Source organism: Polypterus senegalus, chromosome 9, assembly GCF_016835505.1.
Source record: "Polypterus senegalus isolate Bchr_013 chromosome 9, ASM1683550v1, whole genome shotgun sequence".
Lineage (NCBI taxonomy): Eukaryota > Metazoa > Chordata > Cladistia > Polypteriformes > Polypteridae > Polypterus > Polypterus senegalus.
This window is the reverse complement of record NC_053162.1, coordinates 2,224,874-2,250,491: the sequence shown is the minus strand read 5'-3', so window position 1 is coordinate 2,250,491 and position 25,618 is coordinate 2,224,874. Positions and strand designations below refer to the sequence as shown.

At 45.7% G+C, this 25,618-nt stretch overlaps 1 protein-coding gene across 6 annotated transcripts in view; it reads right to left on the bottom strand.

Moving 5' to 3' along the window:
* Nucleotides 1–25,618, bottom strand: part of vav2 (vav 2 guanine nucleotide exchange factor) — a 472,851-nt gene that overhangs the window by 51,052 nt on the left and 396,181 nt on the right. For 3 of the 6 annotated variants that reach the window (XM_039762597.1, XM_039762599.1, XM_039762602.1), the window contains 5 exons: nucleotides 12,674–12,759; nucleotides 8,478–8,610; nucleotides 4,292–4,306; nucleotides 963–1,072; nucleotides 752–853 (listed from right to left, as the gene is read on the bottom strand). In XM_039762597.1, the coding sequence (XP_039618531.1) occupies nucleotides 752–853; nucleotides 963–1,072; nucleotides 4,292–4,306; nucleotides 8,478–8,610; nucleotides 12,674–12,759 (446 nt within the window). The remainder of the gene's footprint in view (nucleotides 1–751; nucleotides 854–962; nucleotides 1,073–4,291; nucleotides 4,307–8,477; nucleotides 8,611–12,673; nucleotides 12,760–25,618) is intronic. The other 3 variants (XM_039762598.1, XM_039762601.1, XM_039762603.1) reach the window with 1 other exon arrangement.

Genomic DNA, 25,618 nt, shown 5'->3' with positions numbered 1-25,618 from the left:
GTTTAGCACACCCTGACTAGAGCTGCTGATTAACTGTACAGACCGCATCTCTGTTGTTAGTCATTAGCACTAAAACATATTCTGTTAGCATATACACCTATTCTGTTTCTCTTCTCGGTACTCAAATGTGCCACTTGGTGCCACGGCCCACCTGCCAAGTTGTTTTGCCTGCCTAAGGTAAAGTCATCTCTGATGGAGGATTGCAGGAATCATGGGGTAGAGGGGTCCTTTCATCGGATTGGCTGGCCCAGCGTTGTCTCAGCTGTGGAATGGCCAATAGGAGGGGGTGCAGGTTGATGGCTGAGATCTCCAGGACTCTAAACAAATCCAAATGCTATTATGTGATATCATCTCCTGTTGAATTCTGCTCTGTCCTTGTCATATTTCTATTGCTCCATTCTATTGTATTGAGGATGACTTGTGTTCTGTTCTGTCTATTGTCTTGTATTGACACCCACTGCACGCCCAACCTACCTGCAGTGGGGTCTCTCTTTGAACTGAAGGTTTCTCCCATTTTTTTTTGATGATGTGATTTCTTTATCTTCTTAGAGAGTCAAGGCTGGGGGGCTGTCAAAAGGCAGGGTTGTTAAAGCCCATTGCGGCACTTCTTGTGTGATTTTGGGCTAAACAAAAATTAATTGTATTGCATTATATTCTCAGTTGGCAATACAAGTGACCCTAAAACTCAGTAAAAAAAAAAAAAAGTGCCATGCCAGTGTATGCCCTTGGACCCGCGTCCGTCTCTACTCACCGTAACAACATCTTGCAGACCTTGCAGTTGGTGTTCTTCTCAAAGGTGTGCATTTGGAAATTGTGCAGGTTGGCAGTGGCTCTCTCTGGCTTAATATTAGACCTGCGGGAAGCAAAGCAACCTTGAGAGAGAAGCTGAACGCAGCTTTCTAGGATCAACTGTTGGATGGCAAGCAAATACCCAGAGGGCAGCACCGTGTGCGGATACTCACATGGCCATCTCAAACTGCTCCATCCATTTGCGCTTTGTGTCCTCCGTTTTACAGAAGAACTGGAAGCCCTGTTTGCCTTGTAGGTGAATTAGATAAAACCCATAGGACCACTGTGCAAAAAGAGGAGAAAACAGAGTGACGGCAGGAAGGGCCAACTGACCCAATCACGGCAAACCAGAAGAAAGAGACCCCGACACAACAACCTGATGTACGGTAAGTGTCCTCTCGCAGCTGCTGAAATACAAACCTCCTACACTATTTTATCTTTATTTAAACTTCTATTTATGGAATATAAACAATTAAAATGTATACATTTACACATGGGGTGAGAGAAGCATGGAAAAAATTCAGAAGGATGTCCTCCATCTTGGCTTCTAAAGGAGCCGTTCTAACACTGTAGGGAAACGTTTATGAAAGCAGCGTGAGGTGGAGGAGTATGGGAGCGAGACGTGGCCGATGGGGTCAGACCATGAAGCAAAGTTGGAAAGGCTAGAGAGGAGAAGACAACAATCAGGATGTGTGGAAATAACAAAGAAAACACCCAGTTACTCATTGACTAGGGCTGCCAACTCTCTTTCTCTGAAAATGAGGACATTTGGGTTAAAAAATGAGGACTTTTGAGGATACCTTTCCCTAGGATACCATAACTTTTTGATTCATTGTTTCCCACAAGGGTATCTTCTGATTAGACATTTAGTCTTAACATTGAAAGGATGATCGGCTCTATATGGGCGTCATGATGACAAACATCAGAACACTCGAGACGAGGACAGGCCATTTAGCCCAACAAAGCTCACCAGTCCTCTCCACTTATTTCTACCAAATAAACATCAAGTCGAGTTTTGAAAGTCCCTAACGTCTTACTGTCTACCACACTACTTGGTCGCTTATTCCAAGTGTCTGTCGTTCTTTGTGTAAAGAAAAACTTCCTAATGTTGGTGTGAAATTTACCCTTCACAAGTTTCCAACTGTGTCCCCGTGTTCTTGATGAACTCATTTTAAAATACAAGTCTTGATCCACTGGACTAATTCACTTCATCATTTTGAACCCTTCAGTCAGGTCACCTCTTAATCTTCTTTTGTTTAAACTGTGAAGGCTCAGCTCTTTTCATCTTTCCTCATAATTCATCCCCTGTAGCCCGGTAATCAGCCTCGTCGCTCTTCTCTGGACTTTCTCTAGTGCTGCTGTGTCTTTATGGAGACCCAAACTGCACACACGACTCCAGATGAGGCCTTACCAGTGTGTTATAAAGCTGAGCAGAACCTCCTGTGACTTGTACTTGTCACACTCCATAATACACCTTTATACTGTCTTATGGTTTATAAACCTTCAGTAAGCAGTTTATTACTCGAATTAAGATATGATGGCCACAATTACAGTCACTCACAAACTAATAAGCCATTAAATATGTTGAATGCGTCAAGCCTCTTAAATGAACAGACTTCATTCATTCCTTCCATTCTTATTGGGAGAGCTTAATTGTCGTAAACTTGCAAAAATGATGCACGTTGTAAATTCGCTTCTAGTCAAATAAAAATCATTTCACTCTTTTCAATTCAGTTTATTTGCTCTTATCTACATTCTTTTATATTTTTCTCAGTAAATCTGAGTTCTTGGATAAATATCAATAGAAATCTTTCCACAGCCTGCTACTGAAATTGAATCTTGGGAGCATCGGCCCCTTCATGGAGTCTGCTCTGCCCTTTCGAAAACAAGTCGTCCGTGAACTCGCACTTTCTTTTCATCATAATGGGTATTTGTGAATTTATGTAAATGAAAGAATTATAAAAATATTATTAAATTACTTGAAGAAGTGACTTATTACTTGATCAACTGATAATATTGCATTTATATGACAGAATACATGTGTGATTTTTTTAAATTAATTGAATCTTTAATAGTTGACTTCCTTTACAATTATAAATCCATTTTGGAACAACGGGTGGTAATACCAATATTTTCCATTAAAATATTCCAAAGCAGTACCTGGACGTATGAAATTTCTTATTTAACCAAGCGGCTGAACTGGCTTAGCTGGTAAGGGTGCCAGAGGAAGGCCAGTTTCTGCAGCATGAGGGACAGCCACATACACATATAACAACTTGTATTGTAACTGATGGCTCTGGTCCAAACTACTGACATGGCACAGTAGCATGGCATGGCGATGAATAAAAACGGTGTGCTTGAGAGGGTGCAGGTGTTTGTGGAAGCGGACACGATTGGTTGTGATTGGGCAATGATGTGGTGATCGGCTGTGATTGGGTGATGATGTGATGAATTAGCTGTGACTGGGTAATGATGTGGTGATCGGCTGTGATTGGGTGATGACGTTTGTGATCAGGTGATCGGCTCCAGGGTGACGATACAGAAATTGGTTGGCCACGTATTCAAGTGCAGACGGACGCGTTTGGTTCTGCTAATGTCCTCATCAGTGCTCCGTGGTCTGTGTTTGCAGCACCAATGACAGGAGCCTGGGCAGACACCATTACTCACACCACTGGAAAGCAGGCCCACTTTTCCATTTTTACTACCAGGTCCGTAAAAAATTGTAATGTCAAAGCGCCCATCTAGCATGGTGTGCATTTCATCCCTCAGCAGTTTTCAGATAAACCAAATTCTTATCATCTGTAAAGATCATACAAGGCAATTTTGCATCTTCCAAGTAACGCCGGCACTCTTCTAATGCTAACGATAGAGCAGGCTGCTCGTGCTTTCCAATTTCATAACCCTGCTCTGTTTTATTGAACGTCTTTGAGTAAAATGCACAAGAGTGAACGATATTAGCATTCAGACGTTTCGGAAATAAGACCACCACCACACCAACACTGGATGGGTCTGCTTCTAAACTAATTAACAGGTAGGTCAGGGTCAGGATGACGGCGCCTCTGTGTGTGTCAAACACATTTCTTATGGTTGCAGTGATGTCCAGAGCAAAAAGCAATGGAACAAAACATAACTGAGAACTTACAGAACATGAGAAACTCAAAACAAATGCGTTTATATTGAGACAGAACTTAGGAAGATTAAAAAAAAAAAAAAAAAAAAAAACAGATCAAAATTGGCAACAGCAGGCCAAGGACTCGCGGCACATCGTCTGTGGGCTAAGAAAACGGTCCCTCCATTAGCCGACGTCTGATTTGCTAGATTAACTCATCTGGACATTTCTGTTACCACTGCTGTTTACTTGATGGACTCCAGTCATGGTCACTCTCACATCTCAGGCCACAGACATTTGGACATGTACACATTTTTAATATTCATTTCCACAATTCACGACATACTGTACATTTATTAACATTGCATACTGCAGGCATGCTAAGAAACTCACCATTTTTCCACTTGACTAGAAGCGCATGATGAAAATAAGAAAGAAAAAGGCAGGTCATTTAGTGACAGGCAAACAGGTTTTTGTCAGACAATTCCTAACATGTGGGTTAAAACACACAGAGGACAACACGAGACACAGACAAACAAAAGCTACGGACAAACTGAGAAAAGGAGAAAGTCTGCGCATTCATGGGCCATCCATGGGACCACCCGATTCAGTCCACCCACCCCTTTCCATTGCGTATATCCTAGAGGCACTGGCTAGGACTCAACCCTGCTCAGGATGCCAATTCAACACCCTGATAAAGGCGCTGCGAACGTGGGCAGAACATGCAAACTTTACAGAAAAAAATCCCACCACAATAAAATGAGAAATTGTCAACTGTTTTTTACGCCATGTTTGGGTAGGCATGTGCCAACACAGAGTTGGCAGAGTTTTCCCCTTTCCATCTTAAAGACTCATTCAGGTGAAGTTCCATTTTTAGTGGAATGTGAATGGACTGCACTCTACATAAAAGCGCAAAATCTACAAGCAGGCTTTCAGCCTACACACGCCCAACAACGTCAGAAACTCAGAAATGGGAGAGAGGAACTGTGAAAGCCTAAGGCTCACAACGATCCTTAATATTTTAAAATATTCAAAAACAAAATGAAGAAAAAAGTTGATCAGGAAAACGAGCCAAAATGTTAGCAAAAATTGAGTTTGTAGCAGCGCTACTGTGGGAACGACTCCATTTCCCAGCAGCCCCAAAGGGAATGCCTGAAACGAGTGCAGGAGCTGCTGGGAACAAGAAGGGCCAGAGGGAAACTTGAAAAAGGACCAGTGAAGCAGCAAGAGGAAGATCTGTGTTTCTGTGTAACCCGTGTGTCCCAGCCAACATAACCACTGTGTAGTCATTTGTCCCCTGGATTGTTTCTTGCCAAGGATGGACTGTCTCGTGCCTGCCTGTCGCTTAAATAGCGGTGGCTTAGTCGTCGTGCGCCTTCAGAGACAGCGCTCCCACAAATGTCATCCCTCGCTGCTCAGGACTACTGGCAGGACTCTTTAATTCATTTATTACGGATGCTGTTCCCGGGATCGTTCCCTGCTGATAACTACAGCCTTTTTATTTAATCCACGGCTTCTCCGCTGTTTTATTGTTCGTTTATTAGGATTATAGTTATTGTGTAGGTATTTTAGACTTACTTTACATTGTTCAGGTACACATTTCCTTTATCGTTCCAACCGTACCCCCATTAACATGTCTATCGAGGTGATCACCATCGATCAAAGAACTGTCACTTACCGAGTGGTTTCCATGCCCGGAGATGCCGCCTACCTTTTCCATTCTCTGTGTTACATATTGCACGGCCATATCAGGCTCACTCTTGATATCCATTGTGTCTTATGTATTGAATGACTGGACAGGTTCAAGGTGTGGACTGATGACGTACAGGAGATAATTAGACTACACAGGAGCACTAGAAGAGTCAAATGCTTAAGCCCTTCACCTATGGATCTGCATGTGAGTTGATGGCTGCCGCTGAATTGTTCGGTTGTCGCTTTCAAGTGTACCGAAATGGCCAAATATTTTACACCTTTGGACAACCGCCAATGCCTCTTAGACATCTTAGATTGACAGGTGACGATTTGAGTAGTGGACACTTTGATGTTTATGAATGTTTAAACTCTCAAAAGCTGGATGTGAAGTTATCAATGAAACTGGTTGTATACTTACAACGCTTGACAGATGCCGAATGTCACTTCAACACAACAAGTCCTACAAATACTGTCGTCATTGAAACAAACCATGAAACTCAAACCGATTACGACAGCAGCAATCCAAGCTGTGAGATTTGAGACAAGATTACTGTTCACATGGCCGACTGTACGTTACATGCTCAGAGTAAGCTCAGCGCACAGCTTGGTCAGATTATAACCGGAGGGCCGAACTCACAAAATGGTATACAAAGAGATCCTTAACAAATAATTAGTGGTGTATTCTCCCTCAGTTTAAAAAGGTTTAATGTTCTTCTTAATAAAAATTTTAAGGCAGTACTTCGCCGCTGTGAAGCGCGGGTATTTTGCTAGTTTAATATAAAATGAAAAGAACACTTTGGAAACCCATCAGATCTCAAGGGGAAAACAAATCCTGTGGGCCATCTCTACTGCTATGGACTGATATGGAGATATGTGAGGAAAAAAAGGATGGAAATGAAAATGATCAACCAACAGAGGGACAAAATGGGAAAAAATGAGGCGGCAGGCAGGCAGGTGAGTCCATTTGGCCAAAACTCCAAATCGTACTCAGTAGTTTGTATGCCCCCCCTGTGCCTGACAAGGTCCTAATGAGATGATGGATGGTCTCCACAGGGATCTCCTCCCAGACCTGGACCAGGGCATCACTGAGCTCCTGGACAGTCTGAGGTGTTGGATGGACCCAAACATAATGTCCCACCCAAAGGTGTTCTATTGGATTGAGGTCAGGTGAGTGAGCGTGGGGTCAGTCAATGGTATCAGTTCCTTCATCCTCTGACCACATGAGGCCGGGGATTGTTGTGCACCAGGAGGAACCAGCATAGAGTCTGACAATGGGGCCAAGGATTTCATCCCGATACCTAATGGTAGTCAAGGTGCCCACCACTGTCTAGCCTGTAGAGGTCTGTGTGTCCCTCCATGGATATGGCTCCTCCCCAGACTGACCATCACTGACCCCCCACCAAACCAGTTATGCTGAACGATGTCACAGGCAGCATAACATCCTCCATAGCTTCTCCAGACTCTTTCTTGTCTGTCACATGTGCTCAGGGTGAGCCTGCTCTCATCTGTGAAAAGCACAAAGTGCCAATTCTGGTATTCTATGGCAAATGCCAATTGAGATCCACAGTGCCCAACAGAGGACACAGTTAGGCCCTCAGGCCACCCTCATGAAGTCTTTGGTCAGAGACATTCATATCAGTCATTTTGTAGGCTCTGCCAGGGCTCATCCTGTTCCTCCGGTAGGTCCTGCTGATGGGTTAAGGACCTTCTACGAGGCGCCCTGTCCAGCTCTCCTGGATGAACTACTTGTCTGTCTCCAGGAATCTCCTCCATACCCTTGAGAGACACAGCAAACCTTCTGGCAATGACACGAAGTGATGGAGAAGTTGGACTACTTGTGCCACCTCTGTAGGGTCCAGGTATGGCCTCATGCTACCAGTCGTGACTCTGACTGTAGCCAAAGGCAAAACGAGTGACAAAACAGATGAGGAGGGAAAAATGTCAGTGGCCTCCCTCCACCTGTTAACCCATTCATTCCTGTTTGGGGGGGTCGTCTCATTGTTGCCCCTCTAGTGCTCCAAAGCAGCTGACACTGATGAACGAGCCCCTCTGCTACTGAACTGAGCAGATCAGCAGCCCACAAGTGTCACTGACTTGATGCTCTACTCTCATTCAAAAGCCTTCCTTTCATCGTTTTTGCATGACTGGTCTGTTGGGGGGGTCAGTGATGGTCTGGGGGGGTGGGGAGGCATATCAATGGAGGGACACAAAGACCTCTACAGGCCAGACAGCGGTGGGCACCTTGACTGCCATTAGGTATTGGGATGAAATCCTTGGACCCTATGCTGGTTCCTCCTGGTGCACAACAATGCCCGGCCTCGTGTGGCGAGAGGATGAAGGAACCGATACCATTGACTGACACACATGGTCACTCGCCTGTCCCCAATCCAATAGAACACCTCTGGGTGGGACATTATGTTTGGGTCCATCCAACACCTCAGCCTGTCCAGGAGTTCAGTGATGCCCTAGTCCAGGTCTGGGAGGAGATCCTCCAGGACACCATCCGTCATCTCATTAGGACCTTGTCAGGCACTTTGGGGGTTCGCGGGGGCACGCATACAAACTACTGAGTACAATTTGGAGTTTTGGCCAAATGGACTCTCCTGCCTGCCTGCTGCATCTTTTTTTCCCTTTGATTGTCGGGGTGTCTGTCTTTGTCGGTTGATCGTTTCATTTCCACCCTGTCGTTCCTCACACATCACCATACCAGTCCATAGCAGCAGAGAGAGTTAGCAGGATTTTTTTTCCCCCCATTAAGATCTGATGTGTCTTCAAAGTGTGCCTTTAATAATTTTTAAGCCGTTTGTTTATATACACGGTGGACAAAACTGGTTTGGCTCTATACATAAAAAGCATGCACATCTGAACAGCGGACTTCGACACCCACCTTCTTGATGTCCCTGTTGTTCATGGGGTCGTCGGTCATCTTGTAAAGCTGCAGCTCGATGATCTCCTTGAGTTCGTAACTGTAGCCCCGTCGTTTGCACACAATCACAACTTTGTCAAACAGAAAAATGTACCTGCGCAAAACACAGCAGAGGTGAGGACACGGAGAGTCAAAGCCCTGCCTGCCCACCGCCACCACCCGTCTCCCGAAGTGAGAGTGCTGGGGATTTGGTGGCATTCAGTAGAAGGAGTCATAGACTGACTGTCAGTGCAAATTCACACGGTGGGCTTGGGGGATTGTCATGGAGGTCCGCCGGGGCTGTGGCACGCTACATTAGAGTGAATTCAGTGCATATTCAGACCCCTTCTTTCTGATCATAGATTTCATTTTTAGTGGATACATTTGCCATTTCTGCCCATCAATCTATACTCAATTACCCAGAATGACTAAGTGAAACCAAAGTAAAATCATAGCAAGTAACTTTACTAAGGAAGTAAAATCTCTCATTCATAGAAGTCCTCAGACCTTTAATTCAGTGCTTTGTAGGAGCCTCTTTGGCAGCAGTTTCTGGGTCAGTTCTTCTTGGTAAGTCTCTACAAACTTTACACACCTGGATTTGGGCAGTTGATCCCAATCATCCTGGCAGATCATCAAAAGCTCCGTTAGTCTGGATGGGAAGCGTCTGTGAACTGCCATCTTCAAGTCTCTCCACACATCTTCAAGTCTGGGCTTTGGCAGGGCCACTCATGGCCACTTATAGACTTGCTCCGGAGTCACTTTGGCGCTGGCTCGGCTGTACGCTGAAAGGCGGTTGCAGGTTTTCTTCAAGGGTGTCTCTGTATTTGGTTGCATTCATCCTTCCCTCAGTTCTGACCAGCCTCTCAGTCCCCTGCACCCCAATAACATGATGCTGTTACTACCATGACTCACCCGTAAAGAGATGGTATTGGCAGGTGATGAGCAGTGCCAGGTCTTCACCAGACAGAGTGCTTGGAGTTGTGCCTGAAGAGTTCACACCAGACGATTTTTATTCCCTCATTCTCTCAAAGTCCAAGTGGGCTGTCATGTGCCTTTCACTCAGGAGTGACTTCTGTCTGATGACTCTACCATAACTGCCCAATTGATCAAGTGCTGCTGAGATGGTTGACCTCCCATCAGGTTCTCCCATCTCAGCATAGGACCTCTGAAGCTCTGCTAGAGTGACTATTGGGGTCTTGGTCATCTCCCTAACCTTGGCCTTTTTGCCTGGTAATCAAAGCACCGTGATGTTCCTACATTAATGGATTAAAGGCCAGAAGTCCACATGACCATCATCATCAAGTCCTTCCATGAGAACCCTAAAAACAATGAGGACTGATTGAGATCATTGATGTTAGGTGGAATGCCCAGAGGGGGCTTGGTGGTCTCGTGGCCTTGGTACCCCTGCAGATTTTTTTTTCTCCAGTCGTCTGGAGTTTTTTTTGTTTTTTCTGTCCTCCCTGGCCATCAACATGTTAATTAATGTTGACTTATTTCGTTTTCTTATTGTGTCTTTTATTTTTCGATTCTTCATTATGTAAAGCACTTTGAGCTCCATCATTTGTATGAAAATGTGCTAGAGAAATAAAAGTTGTTGTTGGTTATTCACTTTACCCAGACAGCCAACACAAGGAAGAGTCCTGCTGGTTCCATTTCACAATTACTGAGGCCAATGTGCTCCTGGGAACACTCAACGCGTCAGACCTCTCAGGACCTCGGCACCTCGCCACAATTTGACTGTGCAGGCCCTTGGACTTCACGGCTTGGTTTTAGCCTTGACATGCAGTATGAGTTGTGGGACCTTCTTTACACGGTGACATGGGGGCCTTTCCAAATGACGTCCACTCCATTCACTTTGCCGCCGGTGCGCTCCAATCAAGTTCTAGAAACATCTCCAAAAGAATGAAATCAAATGGGATGCACCTGAGCACAATTCGGACGGCCATAGCAGACCTTTCTGTAAATACGTTGTCACTTTGTCACCATGTAACTGTAGATCAGGGGTCTCCAACTCCAGCCCTGGAGAGCTACTGTGGCTGCAGGTTTTCATTCTGACCCTTTTCTTAATTAGTGACCAGTTTTTGCTGCTCATTCACTATTTCCCTTTATTTTAATTGACTTTTCTTCAGACTCTGACAGCTGAATTGATTCTCTTTGAGGGCTGAATTATTTTTTCCAGTTTTCTGAAAAGCACACAAAGCAATCCCTTCACACATAAATCAAGATGAAATGTCTTTTGCTGCATGCCGGGGCTGCTGTCAGTGCCCGTTCAGTGTCTCTGGCAGCATTGGCTACACGGGGGCAGCTCACGGACCAGCAGGAAGATGTGATGCCTGGCTGTCTCCGCGCCGCAGTCACAGGGTGACACAATCTGGCAGTCCTCCCCGGTCAGGTGCGTAGGTGCATTAGCTACACGGACACGTTCAGCACCACGATCAGCTGACGCTGGCCGCTCACTTTCATTTTCGATGTCCAGATCACTTACATCAAAATCCGAAAACTGAGTCTGACTCAGCGATACGAAACACAAAAGGTCCTCCGCAGGGTATTTTGCTTTGCCCATTTGCTTTGGTCTTTCACCAGATGCCGATGCCATTTGAGGGGTCGTTTGCTCTTCGCTACTCATGCACGTGCAGGAAATGTCGGTCAAATCAGCGAAGCTAACTTTAAAGAGAGTCGAACTAAAACATAATGGCAAGTTTTGTCACAGTTTACAGCTGATTCCCGTCCTCTACCAATGAATTTCGACAAAAGTCGACATCCACCCTGAAAGAGTTAAACGGCACCTAAACATAAATCTGATGTCAAGTGAGGGAGCCAACAAATGAGCAACTAAGCCGGGACCTCAAACTCCAACCAACTTCAGTCCATTCAGTTTCTTAATTTGAAGGCAATTCTTGTTGCTACCCGTTGTTTCATTCCATGGTGCTCGCTTATTCGGCCACGGCAGACGTTTCCTTTTTTAAGAGCGCTGGCTGTCAAAATGGTTTGTGGACCTGAGCAGATCAACATGATTGAGGCCTTCACCTTTCTTCAGTTATTTTCAGTTGTTGTGCGATTTACACCAGTTGTTGTTTATGTGTTGGTTCATTTTGTGTCTCGTTATTGTTTAGCTGCTAATTAAGGAAAAAAAGAAATAATTAAGGGGCCTGAGTCTTAAGATGTGCATCAATTAAGATGAAAAACTGGTCACTAATGAAGAAAAGGGTTAGAATGAAAACCCGCACCCACTGCGGCCCTCCAGGACTGGAGCTGGAGACCCCTGGCTGTAGATTGATGGCACATTTTAGCCCTTTCAATTGAATTCAACAACATAAGAAGTGTGCAGGGGTCTCAGCAGTTTCCAAATTGACTGTAGCATAGAGTGTTGGTGCCTGTTAAGACATACCATTTAGCACATCAGGGGGGCGATACCACCCCAGCAGTGGGATGACTCAATACATGGCCTTGAATGCCAACCTTACATGGTGCTAGATGGAGCAATGCAGGCGACTCAGTCTCTTACTGAAGGTGCTCCTCTGTTCAGCCAGAAGCGTACAGAAATGGCGAAGGTCACTGTCCAAATACGTAAGCAACTTCATGTGACTCTCCGGTGAGTCCAGTCAGACTGCCTGGAATGGCACTGCCTCAGGATGTTACCACATCGAAGGTGGCACTGGCCTCAGCACGTTATTGGCAGAATGGCCTTAACCTTCTCAGGAGAGGAGACGGCCTCCACTCAAGGCCATCCTTCCACCCCACTGTACTTACACAGCCCCTCCACTACCACATCTTTGTCATCAATGGAAACCAGCAGCAGAATGGGCTCGACCCTCCCAAAGTCCACAGTCATCTCCTTTGTCTTAATGATGTTGAGCTGCCGATGGTTCAAGTTTGCACCGCTCTTTCACTCGGGGCCCTGCATCTCTCAATGACGGCCGTGTCATCGTTAAATTCGTCAGATGACGGGGGCTCAGCATTGTATCTAAAGTCCGACGTGTCCGCAGTAAATAAGAAGTGGGCCGGTGCAAATCCCTGAGGAGACCCTGTGCTAGTCATGACCGTGACCAGAGAGAGGATACTGAGCAGGAGTTCCTTTCCAGGACTAACCAAGAAGGTGAGGTTTCACGGAGACCTGCCGAATTTCAATAACTTGCTAGCTTTTAATAAATGGGAGTCATAAGTTGGTCGTCTCTTACCTGTCTTGTTTTGTTCGGTTGACTATGGAGCACACTTTCAATTCCCCGTCTATTTTGGGCCTTCCATATTCTTCCAGTTTTACCTGCTATTGAAGGACAAACGTGTTAAGTGAATCTTTATTATATACAAACCCATGGTAGACATACATGGACAGACTGGCATTTCTCTCACACAACGCGATCCATAAAGCAATTTTAACAATTTGACTCACAGTTCAGGAAAACGTACACACCAAGAAAGAAACCTTCATCCCAACAATGTCCTGCATCCATTCATTCCATGCCAGGGTTGCGGGGTGCCTGGGCCTGTCGTTCTCTCCAAGTTTCTTTAAAGACGTGTATCACACCGTAAGCACCCCCTGAAGGGCATTCTCCTTGATCGACTTTGCCAGTTATATCCCCCTTGGCACTTTTCTCCGTCCCTGCCCTCATTTCGTTTCCTTTCGTTATCACGTGTCTCATTTGCTGTCTTCTACTGGTAACCCAAACCTTCCACCTTTTAGACCTCCTTCTGTTTCCGCTTGGTCCCCTATCACCGGAAATTATTTTGGTCTTGCATGCCAAAGTCACTCTTGCCTCCCGCTAGTAGGCTTATTACTGTGGTCAACTGGTGGTTCCTCCACCATAATTTAGTGTCCACTTTGAACGATCTGCACCACTGATTAATGCGCTTGAAGCTCTTGTCCTGTGAAGCTCACGTCATGCAAGCTGTTGACACTCAGAAGCGTGTCTTCTGATTCTGGTGTGGCAGACCCGATCCTGTCTGAGTTTTCTCCAGCTTCCAAGTTCCTTTTAATGGTGTAAGAAACTGGACTCACTGACACCTCGGTTTTCTTTGCAGTTTCTCCACCTGCACTGTGAAGGGTTATAGTGGTCCGTCTGTCACCTTTTTTCTCACCATTATGGTGTCAACATATAGTGCAATATTGTCGAAATAATGCTAAGAGGGTGTAACAATGCAGTGTGTTTTAAACCTGCTTTTACACAGACAGAGGGTCTTACAAGTAATCAACACAAGTCAGGACACGTGCAGCAATTGTTTGCATCAACTTTCAAGGCTTCATTAACTTCCATCGCTGCTGAAAAGCTCTTCGTTGTTAACTCACTACTCAATCTGTCTTTGTGTAGAACTCTGAAATTGACACCATTTTTCAATTTTTGGTAACCTAAATCTCTGTCAGCTCATCTTTGAACATGTGCAGGTTATTCATTGGACTTGAGATGCTGAATTTTCAATAAAAAAACTGGAAAATGGACGGTGATCTAAAACTTTTGCACGACTCCTTTGTTGCTGTGCAAGTTAAGTCACGGCCGTGTGACGGCACCAAGGTCATGTGGTGCATTTCCTTCTGCCCCAAGTTCTGTAGATATAAACACAACCTCATGCTCACGTGTGTGCTTTGCTACCCACTTCACACCTCGTTACTACGATTTCTCGACAACGACTCTGGTTACCGTTAAACGACCGGTGTGACCTTTTTGGGAATTGATTTTTGGCTCGTTGTTTCTGTTCCGTCTTAATGAGAGACCGTGAAAAAGATTTTAATTATGGGATTAAGAGGTGAAGTGGGATTCAAAAATTACAAGCAGGGGTCGAAACTAAAAATCTTTCGTCAAACCACTAATGTACGATAAGAGTCAGAAACCGTTAATGGAAAGAAAGCCAGAGTGCCGAGATCAGAAAGTCGTAGAGAATCACACGTAATGCAATTTTATCCAAAACTAGGGGGCTTTGCCCCCTGCTTGCATCGCTTGCCAACCCCTGTGCCAGCGCTATGTGGTAGCCTCTTTGCGGTTCTGCTGCTCGCGTATGGGGGTGTGGATGTTCAATTTAAACAGATTTTAATTTTCATGTGAAGTATAACTGCTCGTGATTGCATTTCGTTTCTTTCTCTCTATTATATAAAATGACTTTTTTCGAATGTTTGGCTCCGAGATTTGTTAATTGTCTTTGCCAAAGCGATTCTAACGGGAAACGGTAAACGTTTCAATACGAATGGCATGTCGAGGTCTCATTTGGTGTGTAATGTTATCCCCTGAAGATGGACTACGTTACCTTTCTTGGCTACGTCCTCCTTTCCACAGTAACTCGGCTGGTGGAAGACCAGATGGTATTAACGATTGTAGATATTCTTCATGATATTGCAAGTTGATGTCTTCCTCATCATCACCACCAACTGTTTCAGCAGAGTCTATTGATAAGCATTTAACCAATCTGCTGTGTAACCAATCGACAATTTTGCCGTTAATTTCTTAGACTTCGTTTCTTGGTGCTAGGATTGCCCGTGTACTCATTTTTTCTGTTGATATCCCTTCGGGATGAAATTCTTTAATAAGATTTGGACAAAATACTTCTTCTTTAATTGGGAAATTAAAGTGAGGAAAACGTAAAAATGTATAAGAGCTGAGAGTGCAGGAAGTGTGTCTGACAAGAGCATTCACATGAACGAGAGGGGAGAGGACCGCGGTCTTGTTTGAATACGGTTGCTAGGAGGGCGTGACTTTTAAAAATCGTATCATAGCAACATTCTCATCTCGCTGGACTTCTTTTCCAAAAAGTCACATCGAAAGATTTTTTTTATATAATAGAGAGACATGGGGGTGGTACGCCAAGGTCATGCAGACACACGTCACCACTCACCGGTGCGACTCAGGCAAGGCTGACACTCCTAGCACAACAAAGCGGCAGCTCTGAGCATCATGGGAAGAAGATAAGATAAGTCACGGGATGGAAGACTTTGTGCCGTGTAGCACCAGAAATGAGAACAATGGGAGGAAGTTGGAAGAACGGAGAAGGCCTTTGGAAGATAGAGGGCTGAAGATACCATACATTGCTAAAAGTATTGGGACAACCAAATCACTGAATTCTGGTGTTCCACTCTCTTCCGTGGCCACAGGTGTATAACATCGAGCACCTCGGCATGCAGGCTGCTACTACAGCCATATGTGAAAGAATGGGTCGCTGTCTCTCAGGAGCTCAGTGAATTCAAGCCTGGTACCGTCATAGAATGCCACCTGTGCACTAAGACGCTTTGTGAAATTTCCTCACTATTAAATATTCCACGGTCACCCATTAGTGGTATTGTTATAAAGTGGAAGCAATTGGGAACAACAGCAACTCAGCCACCAAGTGGTCACAGAGCGGGGAACAGCGTATGCTGAGGTGTGCAGAAGTCGCCATCTTTCTGCAGAGTCCATAGCTACGGACCACCAGATTAGCTCAAGAACAGTGTAGTGTCGAGAGAGAGCTTCATGGAGTCAATGGGTCTCCATGGCCAATCCTGACATCACCAAGTGCAATGCAAAGTGTCGGATGCAGTGGTGTGAAGCCCACCTCTGGAGTGACAGATCACGCAATCTGATGGACGAGTCTGGCCAGGAGAAACGGGACTCGCCGGACTACATTGTGCCAAGTGTAAGGATAATGGTGTGGGGTTGTCCTTGGCCCTTTAGTTCCAGTGAAAGGAACTCTTAATACTTCAGCAGACAAAGCCATTTTGGACAATTTCAAGCTCCCAACTTTGTGAGAACAGATCGGGTGTTGGCAACATGACTGGGCACGCACCTGGGCGCAAAGCAAGGTCGATAAAGAAATGGATAAGCGAGGTTGGTGTGGCCTTTGGGATGAGAGCAGAGACTGCGAGCGACTGAGCCAGGCCTTCACATCCAACATCAGGGCCTGACCTCGCCTCACCAGTGCTCTCCTGGTCACAAATCCCCATAAACACACAACCCTACACCTTGTGGAAAGCCTCCCCAGAAGAGCTCAGGCTGTTATAATTGCAAATGGTGGGCCGACTCCAGACTAAAGCTTGTGTGTCAGGAATGGGATGTCATTAAAGTTCAAGTGTGTGTAAAGGCAGGCGTCCCAATACTTTTGGCACTAGAGTGTAAACAGAAAGACGACAGAATCTTCTTATCGAATACGCTAGCGTGGCTGTCCGTTGGTCTGTCCAGTAGCTCATACACCGTTTGACCTGTTGACCTGAAATTTGGTACAAACATACTCTGTGACATCTACGGTCCGTTTTCAGGGTGATTATTGACCGCCAAGGTTATTCCTCTTTTCATTTTATTTTCTTGTAGAATCAACTCTCGGCAGCGGCCAGCAGGGCAGACGTTCTCATTCCTACCACCTCTGCCGTCACTTCCCCTACCTCTTCATATCTTACACAAAGAACGATAGACACTTGGAATAAGCTACCTAGTAGTGTGGTGGACAGTAAGACGTTAGGGACTTTCAAAACTCGACTTGATGTTTTCTTGGAGGAAACAAGTGGATAGGACTGGCGAGCCTTGTTGGGCTGATGATTGTTCGAATGTTCTTAAATTATTCTTGAGGCAGATTGAAGACTTAAGTGACAGCTTAAGTGAAAAATGAAAGAAAATGTACAAAGTAATTGCAACACAAACGCGGACTTAATCAGTTTTAATGTGAAAAGATGCCGATGGAAGAAGAGAAGCAGTGGGCCGCTAGGGGGGATAAAAGAAGAGCTGCTCAGGAAGCATCAAGCACATCAACCTCTGAGCAAACAAATGATACACAGGCAGAGAAAGAAAGAGAGGATGAAAACTAGGAATGGTCAAGTCGAGGGTATTCACTGCACGTCATCGTTACAGCAGTGCACCACTACTGGTGTGTGAGATTTAATGATGAGTAGGATTTAGAAATGAGCCTGTAGGGGGAGCTACTGAGAAGAGTGGAGACGTTTACATATTTGGGGTGAGTGGGAGACCAAGATGGACAATTAGATGCAGAGATGGGGATGGAACAACTGGAAGAAGATATCAGGAGGGTTGTGTGATCAAAGAAGGCTTAAGGTTCAAGGCGAGCTTTTTAATGGCAGTGCTGAGACCAGCAATGATGTATGGAGCCGAGAAATGGGCAGTAAAGGGGGAGCAGGAGAAGACGTTGGAAATGGCAGAAATGAGACTGTGGAGTTATAAAAATAGGACAGTATAAAAAATGGGACCACCAGAAGAAGAAAGAACAGGAAAGTGGGCTGAAGTGGTATGCAGATGTGATGAGGAGACAAAATGAACAAGTGGGCAAATGAGTGATGGGAATGGGAGTCCAGGGGAAGAGAAAGCAAGGAAGGCCAAAGCAGAGGTTGGGAGAGATGAAGTAAAAGAAGATCTGAAGGAAAAGGATCTGACTGAGGAGGAGGAGGAGGAGGAGGTGCACATCGACCCCACAAAGAAGTGGCAAAAGGGCAAGTTGATCAAATTATTACGGTTTGAAGGAAGGCATATCGAGAGAAGCTATGGTCAAAAATGGATTTCCTGGGTATATAAAAAAAAACAGTTTAGCTGCACAGATTTCTAAAAAAATACAACGTGAAAGGCACAATAATCGATAAAATGTACCAATCACGACTGTTCCATCTTCTGGTTCTTTCCAGCCCATCTCTTGCTGAGGCACAATGCTGACTAGAAATCAACTTACAGGTTTCTTCTGCTTGCAGAGTTTCAGTGACATCTTGTCTGGGCGGGAGCGCTGGGCTTACATCTCTTAGTGCGGCGTGCAGCCCACCGTGTGGCTTTCATGGTCGAGAACATAAATGACTACTAATCTTCCAGCCAGCGTTGTGTTAACATTCCCGTGTCCAGCAGAGGGCGCCTGCTCCCTGAGAATACAACAGCAGCCACGTACGGCCCAGAGTCACACAAGGGACGCCTCAATGGACTTTAACGGGCCCTGTTTTTGATTCTCGTGTTGTTTTTCAGAAATGCAGCTGATAGTTTGAACTTGTAGACGTACGACTTCAGTAACCGTGGCACAAATATTAAGATAAGAGAAATATGGTACAAAAGAAAGGATACATTTAATGTGCTTTACAATGCAGCTTTCACTGCTAAGATATATTCACCGGCCACTTTATTAGGTACACCTTGCTAGTACCAGCATGGACCCCCCTTTGTCTTCATTACTGTCCTAATTCTTGGTGGCTTCAATAAGGGCGACATGGTGGTGCAGTGGGTAGCGCTGCTTCCTCTCAGTAAGGAGACATGGGTTCGCTTCCCGGGTCCTCCCTGCGTGGGTTTCCTCCCACAGTCCAAAGACATGCAGGTTAGGTAGACTGGTGATTCTAAACTGTCCCTCGTGTGTGCTTGGTGTGTGCGCCCTACGGTGGGCTGGCATCCTGCCCTGGGTTTGTTTCCTGCCTTGTGCCCTGTGTTGGCAGGAATTGGCACCTGCAGACCCACGTGACCCTGTAGCTAGGATATAGCGGGTTGGATAATGGATGGATGGATAACTTCAATAAGCTGCTGGAAACATTCCTCAGGGACTTTGCTCCATATTGACATTGTAGATGTGTTGGCTGCACATCCACGGTGCGAATCTCCCACCCCACCACATCCCAAAGGTGCTCTACTGGATTGAGATCTTGTGACTGTGGAGGCCATTTGAGTCCAGTGAACTCATCGTCATGATCAAGACACCAGTCAGAGATGACCTGAGCTTTGTGACTTGGCGGGTTAATCCTGCTGGAAGGAGACATCAGAAGATGGTGCTCATAAAGGGATGGACGTGGCCAGCACCCATTGTGGCATTTAAACGATGCTCAGATGCTACTAAGGGGTCCAAAGCGTGCCAAGAATATATCCCCCACACCATCACACCACCAGCAGCAGCAGCCTGAACCGTCGATACAAGGCATGATGGATCCCTGCTTTCATGGTGCTGACGTCAAATTCTGAGCCCAGCATCTGAATGTTACAGCAGAAATCGAGACTCATCAGACCAGGTGACATTTTTTCTAATCTCCTATTGTCCAGTTTTGGTGAGCCTCAGTTGCCAGTTCTTAGCTGACAGAAGTGTCACCCGATGTGGTCTCCTGCCGCTGTAGCCCACCTGCTTCAAGCTTTGACGTGTTGTGCGTTCAGAGCTGCCATTCTGCACACCTCGCTTGTAACGAGAGCTTATGTGAGCATCATCTCTAACCAGTCTGGCCAGTTACTTCTGACTGCTGACATCAACAAGGCATTTTCGCCAAGCACAGAACTGCAGCCGCTCACTGGATGTTTTCCCTTTTCCAGACCATTCTCTGTAAACCCTTAGAGATGGCAGTGCGTGAAAATCCCAGCAGTTTCTGAAATCCTCAGAGCCGCCCGTCTGGCACCAACAACCATGCCACCAGGTTCAAAGTCACTTCAGTCCCCTTTGTGATGCTCGGATTGAACTTCAGCAGGTCGTCTTGACAATGCATTGAGTTGCTGCCGTGTGATTGGCTGATTTTATTTGCATTAACGAGCAGCTGAACAGGTGTACCTAATAAAGTGGCCGGTGAGTGTGCATTCTCAGCCAACGCGAAGCCATCGGTAGAGTGCAGTCGTCGTTCAGTTCATCCGTTGACGAATGCGGCTTCATTCGTTTGGTAGGCGTGTGCAGGCCTGATTCTTGGCACGGGGTTGACGTCACAGCTGTACGGGCGAGCTTCTGAATCGACAACACGTGAGTGAATTGTGGGTTTGGCTCTCTCAGACCCCAGCAGTTCAGGTCCTCGCTTCAGCTGAAGAACGTCTGAATGCTAAACCCGATTGGGCTCACAAGCCACAGGATCAAACGGTCATTTTTCAATTCCGGTGACAATTCCAAATTGTTGTTCTTTTCCCAGGCTGACTCTTAGGGAGTCAAAACCCTGTTGGAGGATGGGGGCTACTGTCAAGAAACAGGGGGCCATGCTTGTGTGATTTTGGGCCGTAGAAGATATGCATTGGAAGCAGCCGAAAGAAGAAGAAGACGATGACGACGACATTAGAGGGTCAGCTCAACATTTAGGAGACAAAGTCAGAGAGGCGAGACTGTGCTTGTTTGGACCTGTGCAGAGGAGAGGTGAGGGGTATAATGAGCGAAGGGTGCTAAGGATAGAGCTGCCAGGGAAGAGGAGAAGAGGAAGGCCGAAGAGAAGGTGGTGAGAGAGGACAGGCAGATGATGGGTGTGACAGAGCGAGATGAGGAGGACAGGAAGAGATGGAAGAAGATGATCCACTGTGGCGACCCCTAACGGAAGCAGCCGAAAGAAGAAGAAGAGGAGGAAGAAGACACTGTTATTGTTGATACCCACGCTGACCCAAAGTACCCCCCCCAGCTAATAAATAAGTTTGTTTGTTGCAAAAGTCAAAGAAATGAAGTGAAAGTTAACGATTCAGATCAATAAAGATCCAAAGTAGAGCCAGGGCTGTCTTAACGCATGGGCACGCTGGCCAGTTTCCCGGGGGCCCCAAGAGCATAAGGGCACACGTTTTTTCTCATGCCCATGTACAGTGTGTATAGAAAACAATCCCCCCTTCGAAATATTCCCATTTTTTTTTACTTTACACCCTTAACTGGGGGTGGAGCCCAGCCGGGACGCCCGAGGGGACCGGAGGAGGGCTGATGCCTCCTCCCGACCACGAGGGGGCGACCGCCCTGGTTTTGTTGGTAGCCTCGGGTAGGGGGCTTGGAAACCCAACCCTGTAGGGGCCTGTGGCCACCGCCAGGTGGCGCCCCGGTGCCTGAAGGACCCTGGAGCCCAGCACTTCCGCCACACCAGGAAGTGCTGGGGGCAAGAAGACAGGGGACAGCTGGAGGGCTTCTGGGTGCGCAGTCGGCACTTCCGCCACACTGGGGCGTGTCCGCGGAGGAATGCCAGGAAGCAGCTGGAGCCCATCCGGGGTGTGATAAAAGGGGCTGCCTCCCAACAGTCGAGAGCGGAAGTCGGGTGGAAGAGGACGGAGCTGGAGAGAGGACTGGAGGCGGCCAGAAGGAAGGCAACAGAGACTGTGAGGCCCGGACTTTGGGGGATCGGTGCTGGAGGCACTGGGTTGTGCACTGACTTGAACATATTGTAAATATAATAAATGGGTGTGTTGGATGAGAAACCGCTGTCCGCCTGTCTGTGTCCGGGTCCCGTTCCACAACACACAAACTCATATTTCTTGCCAGCTTTACTTACTCAATGCCACCTCTAACATCAAGTGAACGACATCACAGCTACAGTTCAGAAAAATGATAAAGAATCAAACACAAGACCTACTGAGATTAATAAAGGACCCTCATGTCAGTGTCATTGTGTTGTCCCCCCTTTTGCTTTAATGACAGCCCTCAGTCTGTTGATTCTTCTCTCTCAGCTTTGCCCCCCCACTCTTCTTTACAGTTTAGCTGTTCAAGTTCGGTCACATTGGCTGGTGAGCGTTGCTGGTCTGCTATCTTCAGATCTTTCCACAGATTTAGCTCTCGGCTCTGACTGGCCACACCAGGACATTCACTTTCTTCGCCTTCAGCCACTGTGGTCCATTTTGCTGTGAGCATCGGCTTGTCATCGTGTTGAGAGGTGAACTTTCTGCCCATCTTCACCTTTCTGGCAGAGGGTTGCAGGTGTTCCTCCAGAATTTAATGATATTTTGCCCCCTCCATTTGTCATTCTACCCTAACGAGAGCCCCAGGCCCCCCACAACAGGATGCTGACCTCTCCATGCTTTACTGTCGGTATGGTGTGTTGTGGATGGTGAGCTGCATTGCTGGACCGTTTGGTATCGAGGTCAATAGTTTGATTGTTGTCTCCTCTGACCAGAAGACCTTTCTCCACTTGGCATCAGAATCTTCAAGGTGCATTCTGGGAAAGCTCAAGCGAGCCTTAATGTGGCCTTTCTGGAGAAGTGCGGCCCTGAACAAGTCACAGTGGTGGAGCGTTTGTCAAATTGTTGTCATATGTACACCATTGATGACCACTCCTTGCCTGTAACTCCTTCACAGTGGCAATTGGCCTCTTGGTGGCCTCTCTTGCCAGTTTCCTCCTTGTTCTTCCATCTAGTTTGGAGGGTCCTAGTGGTACCAAACACTTCTTTATGATGGACTTTACTGAGCTCCTTGGGACTGATGAAGCCTTTGAGATGTTTTGGTCTCCATCTCCAGCCTTATGTTTGTCCCTGAGATCTTCTGAAAGTGACCTGCCACCCACAGTCAGTTGTTTGCTGTCAGTTGATCCATCAAGTTAGAGAATGAATGGACCAGGAACAGCTTCACTAATCACACTCATTACAGCTGAGCACAGGTGGGAGGAAACCAGTAACTGCAATGGGAATGGTGGGCACTGACACCTGAGTGAGTTTGGAGGGGGGGATGGGGGGGTGGTCCTTTATTAAACTCAGTGTTTCTTATTTTTGATTTTTTATCATTTTTCTGAACTGTAGCTGTGATTTCTTTCACTTGGATGTTAGAGGTGGCATTGAGTAAGTAAAGCTGGAAAAAAATATTAGTTTGTGTGTTAAGGCTGTAAAGCAAAAAAAAATGGGAATATGTCAAAGGGGGGATTCTTTTCTATGCCCGCTGTATGTTTTCTGTTTTGCTATCAAAACTGGGGTCCCGGTGCCCTACTTTGCCCAAGAGGGCCTATGATGCTGTTAAGACTGCCCCGAGTAAAGCAGGTAAAAATGGAGATTGGGCGAGGACCCCTCACACTCAGGAGGCTTGCTGTGCCGTGTGGTCTCGACTGCTGCCAGTTGACATATTCATGTAAATGTCTCGATACGACTTGTTGAACAATCGCTGATTTGGCTTCTTCAATCGTCTCTCCTTAGAGTTCGCCGTATTCTGTTTTCAGTTTAAAATCCCACCACGTCAGAGCTCTCGCTGAAGATGAAGCCCCCTGACACTTGGTGGCAGCAGAGCCAAACAGAGAAACAGAAGGAGAAGAAGAGCGAGGATGGGGAACGGCAGCCACGCCACAGCTCGGTCTTATCAAGTGACGGAGAGCAGCAGAGCATCAGCTTGAAAAATTCTGACCACCACGCGTATCTCAATTAAATAAAAAGGCGTAATCCCCGGCACACAAGTCATGAAATCTCTTTGTCTCAGTGATCTTTCGCGCTTCTTTATTCTTCAAATCTTGTGCCGTTTTAAATGAAGGAGCAGCTTGCTGCCCTCGTAGCCGAGTGACTTCAGGATTCTCGGCTGTTGCCTCCGGGCTGCTGCGTTCGCACACTCAGATTCACCCGTTGCTAAATGTAGTTGGCGACAAATTTACACCGAGGAGGAATTAAGGGGCCCTTCGACTTCTGACACTCTAAACGTGGGGTGTGTGTGAGTCTAGAAAGAGCAGATTCATTCTCGGATTTTCTTCTTTAGTATGCAGCAGGTTCACAAAGTATGGAGACCCCTTTACATTCTCCACTTTATTTTGTTGTGCAGATTCGAGTTTAAAAAGAAACATTTGCCATCACCCTACACTCAATAACCCATCACAGCAAAGAGAGAACGTACAGTAACATCACAAGGGTCCAAAACTGAAATCTCTCATTCACAGAAGTGTTCAGACCCTTCGATGTGGCCCTCCATACTGGGCTCAGGTGCCCCCTTGTTGGTTTTGATTCTCCTTGAGATGTTTCTAGAACTTGACTGGCGTCCACCTGTGGCAAACTGAACTGACTGGACATCCTTTAGAAAGGCCCAGGTGGACCTGCGTAAAGACGGCCGTGGAGATGTCATCTTGGGGTTCACTTGCACTTTTCACAGTCGAGTTCATTTGGGCCTCCGTCCTAAACGACGCGGCGTCTGTGTGGGCCTGAGATATCTGTACAGAAGAGCAAAGTCCCTTCAGTTGTGGGGAAACTGGCACAATTGTGGAGGTGGAGGTGCACCATTCCTTCTGAGGTTTGTGGCAGACTTGTTGGATTTTGCAAAAGTCAACAAGATGCAGACCCTCAAGGTAGACCCTTAAATCTGACCACAGGTGGACAGGCTATGAGCTCAGTGAAGACAAATCAGAGGGTCCGAAAAGTCAGGGCATCGACTTCTGGAATCTCTTTGAACTGACGCTCAGTGTTTGGATTACAAAAACTGTGGACCCCTGAAAACCTGATCTGGGAAATCACACTGGGCCTTAGACAGATAAACGAAGAGACAGGCAGAGAGACATGAAAGGCACTATATAATAGATAGATAGATAGATAGATAGATAGATAGATAGATAGATAGATAGATAGAGTGAAAGGCACTATATAATAGATAGATAGATAGATAGATAGATAGATAGATAGATAGATAGATAGATAGATAGATAGATAGATAGATAGATAGATATGAAAGGCACTATATGATAGATAGATAGATAGATAGATAGATAGATAGATAGATAGATAGATAGATGTCAAAGGCGCTATATAATAGATAGATAGATAGATAGATAGATAGATAGATAGATAGATAGATAGATAGATAGATAGATAGATGTCAAAGGCGCTATATAATAGATAGATAGATAGATAGATAGATAGATAGATAGATAGATAGATAGATAGATAGATAGATAGAGTGAAAGGCGCTATGTAATAGATAGATAGATAGATAGATAGATAGATAGAAAGGCACTATATAACAGATAGATAGATAGATAAAGTGAAAGGCGCTATATAATAGATAAATAGATAGATAGATAGAGTGAAAGGCGCTATATAATAGATAGATAGATAGAAAGGCACTATATGATAGATAGATAGATAGATAGATAGATAGATAGATATGAAAGGCACTATATAATAGATAGATAGATAGATAGATAGATAGATAGATAGATAGATAGATAGATAGATAGATAGAGTGAAAGGCACTATATAATAGATAGATAGATAGATAGATAGATAGATAGATAGATAGATGAAAGGCACTATATAATAGATAGATAGATAGATAGATAGATAGATAGAGTGAAAGACACTATATAATAGATAGATAGATAGATAGATATGAAAGGCACTATATAATAGATAGATAGATAGATAGATAGATAGATAGATGAAAGGCACTATGTAAATAACAGACAGATGATAGAACTTTATTTGTCCTCAGTGGGAAAACAGACATGGTCCCCTATAGAAACAAAGTTGGTGCCCACCCACCCAGACCCGCCATCATTCACTCCAGCTGGCCTACCGGACCCCCCACAGCTGCACCCCACTGAGGTC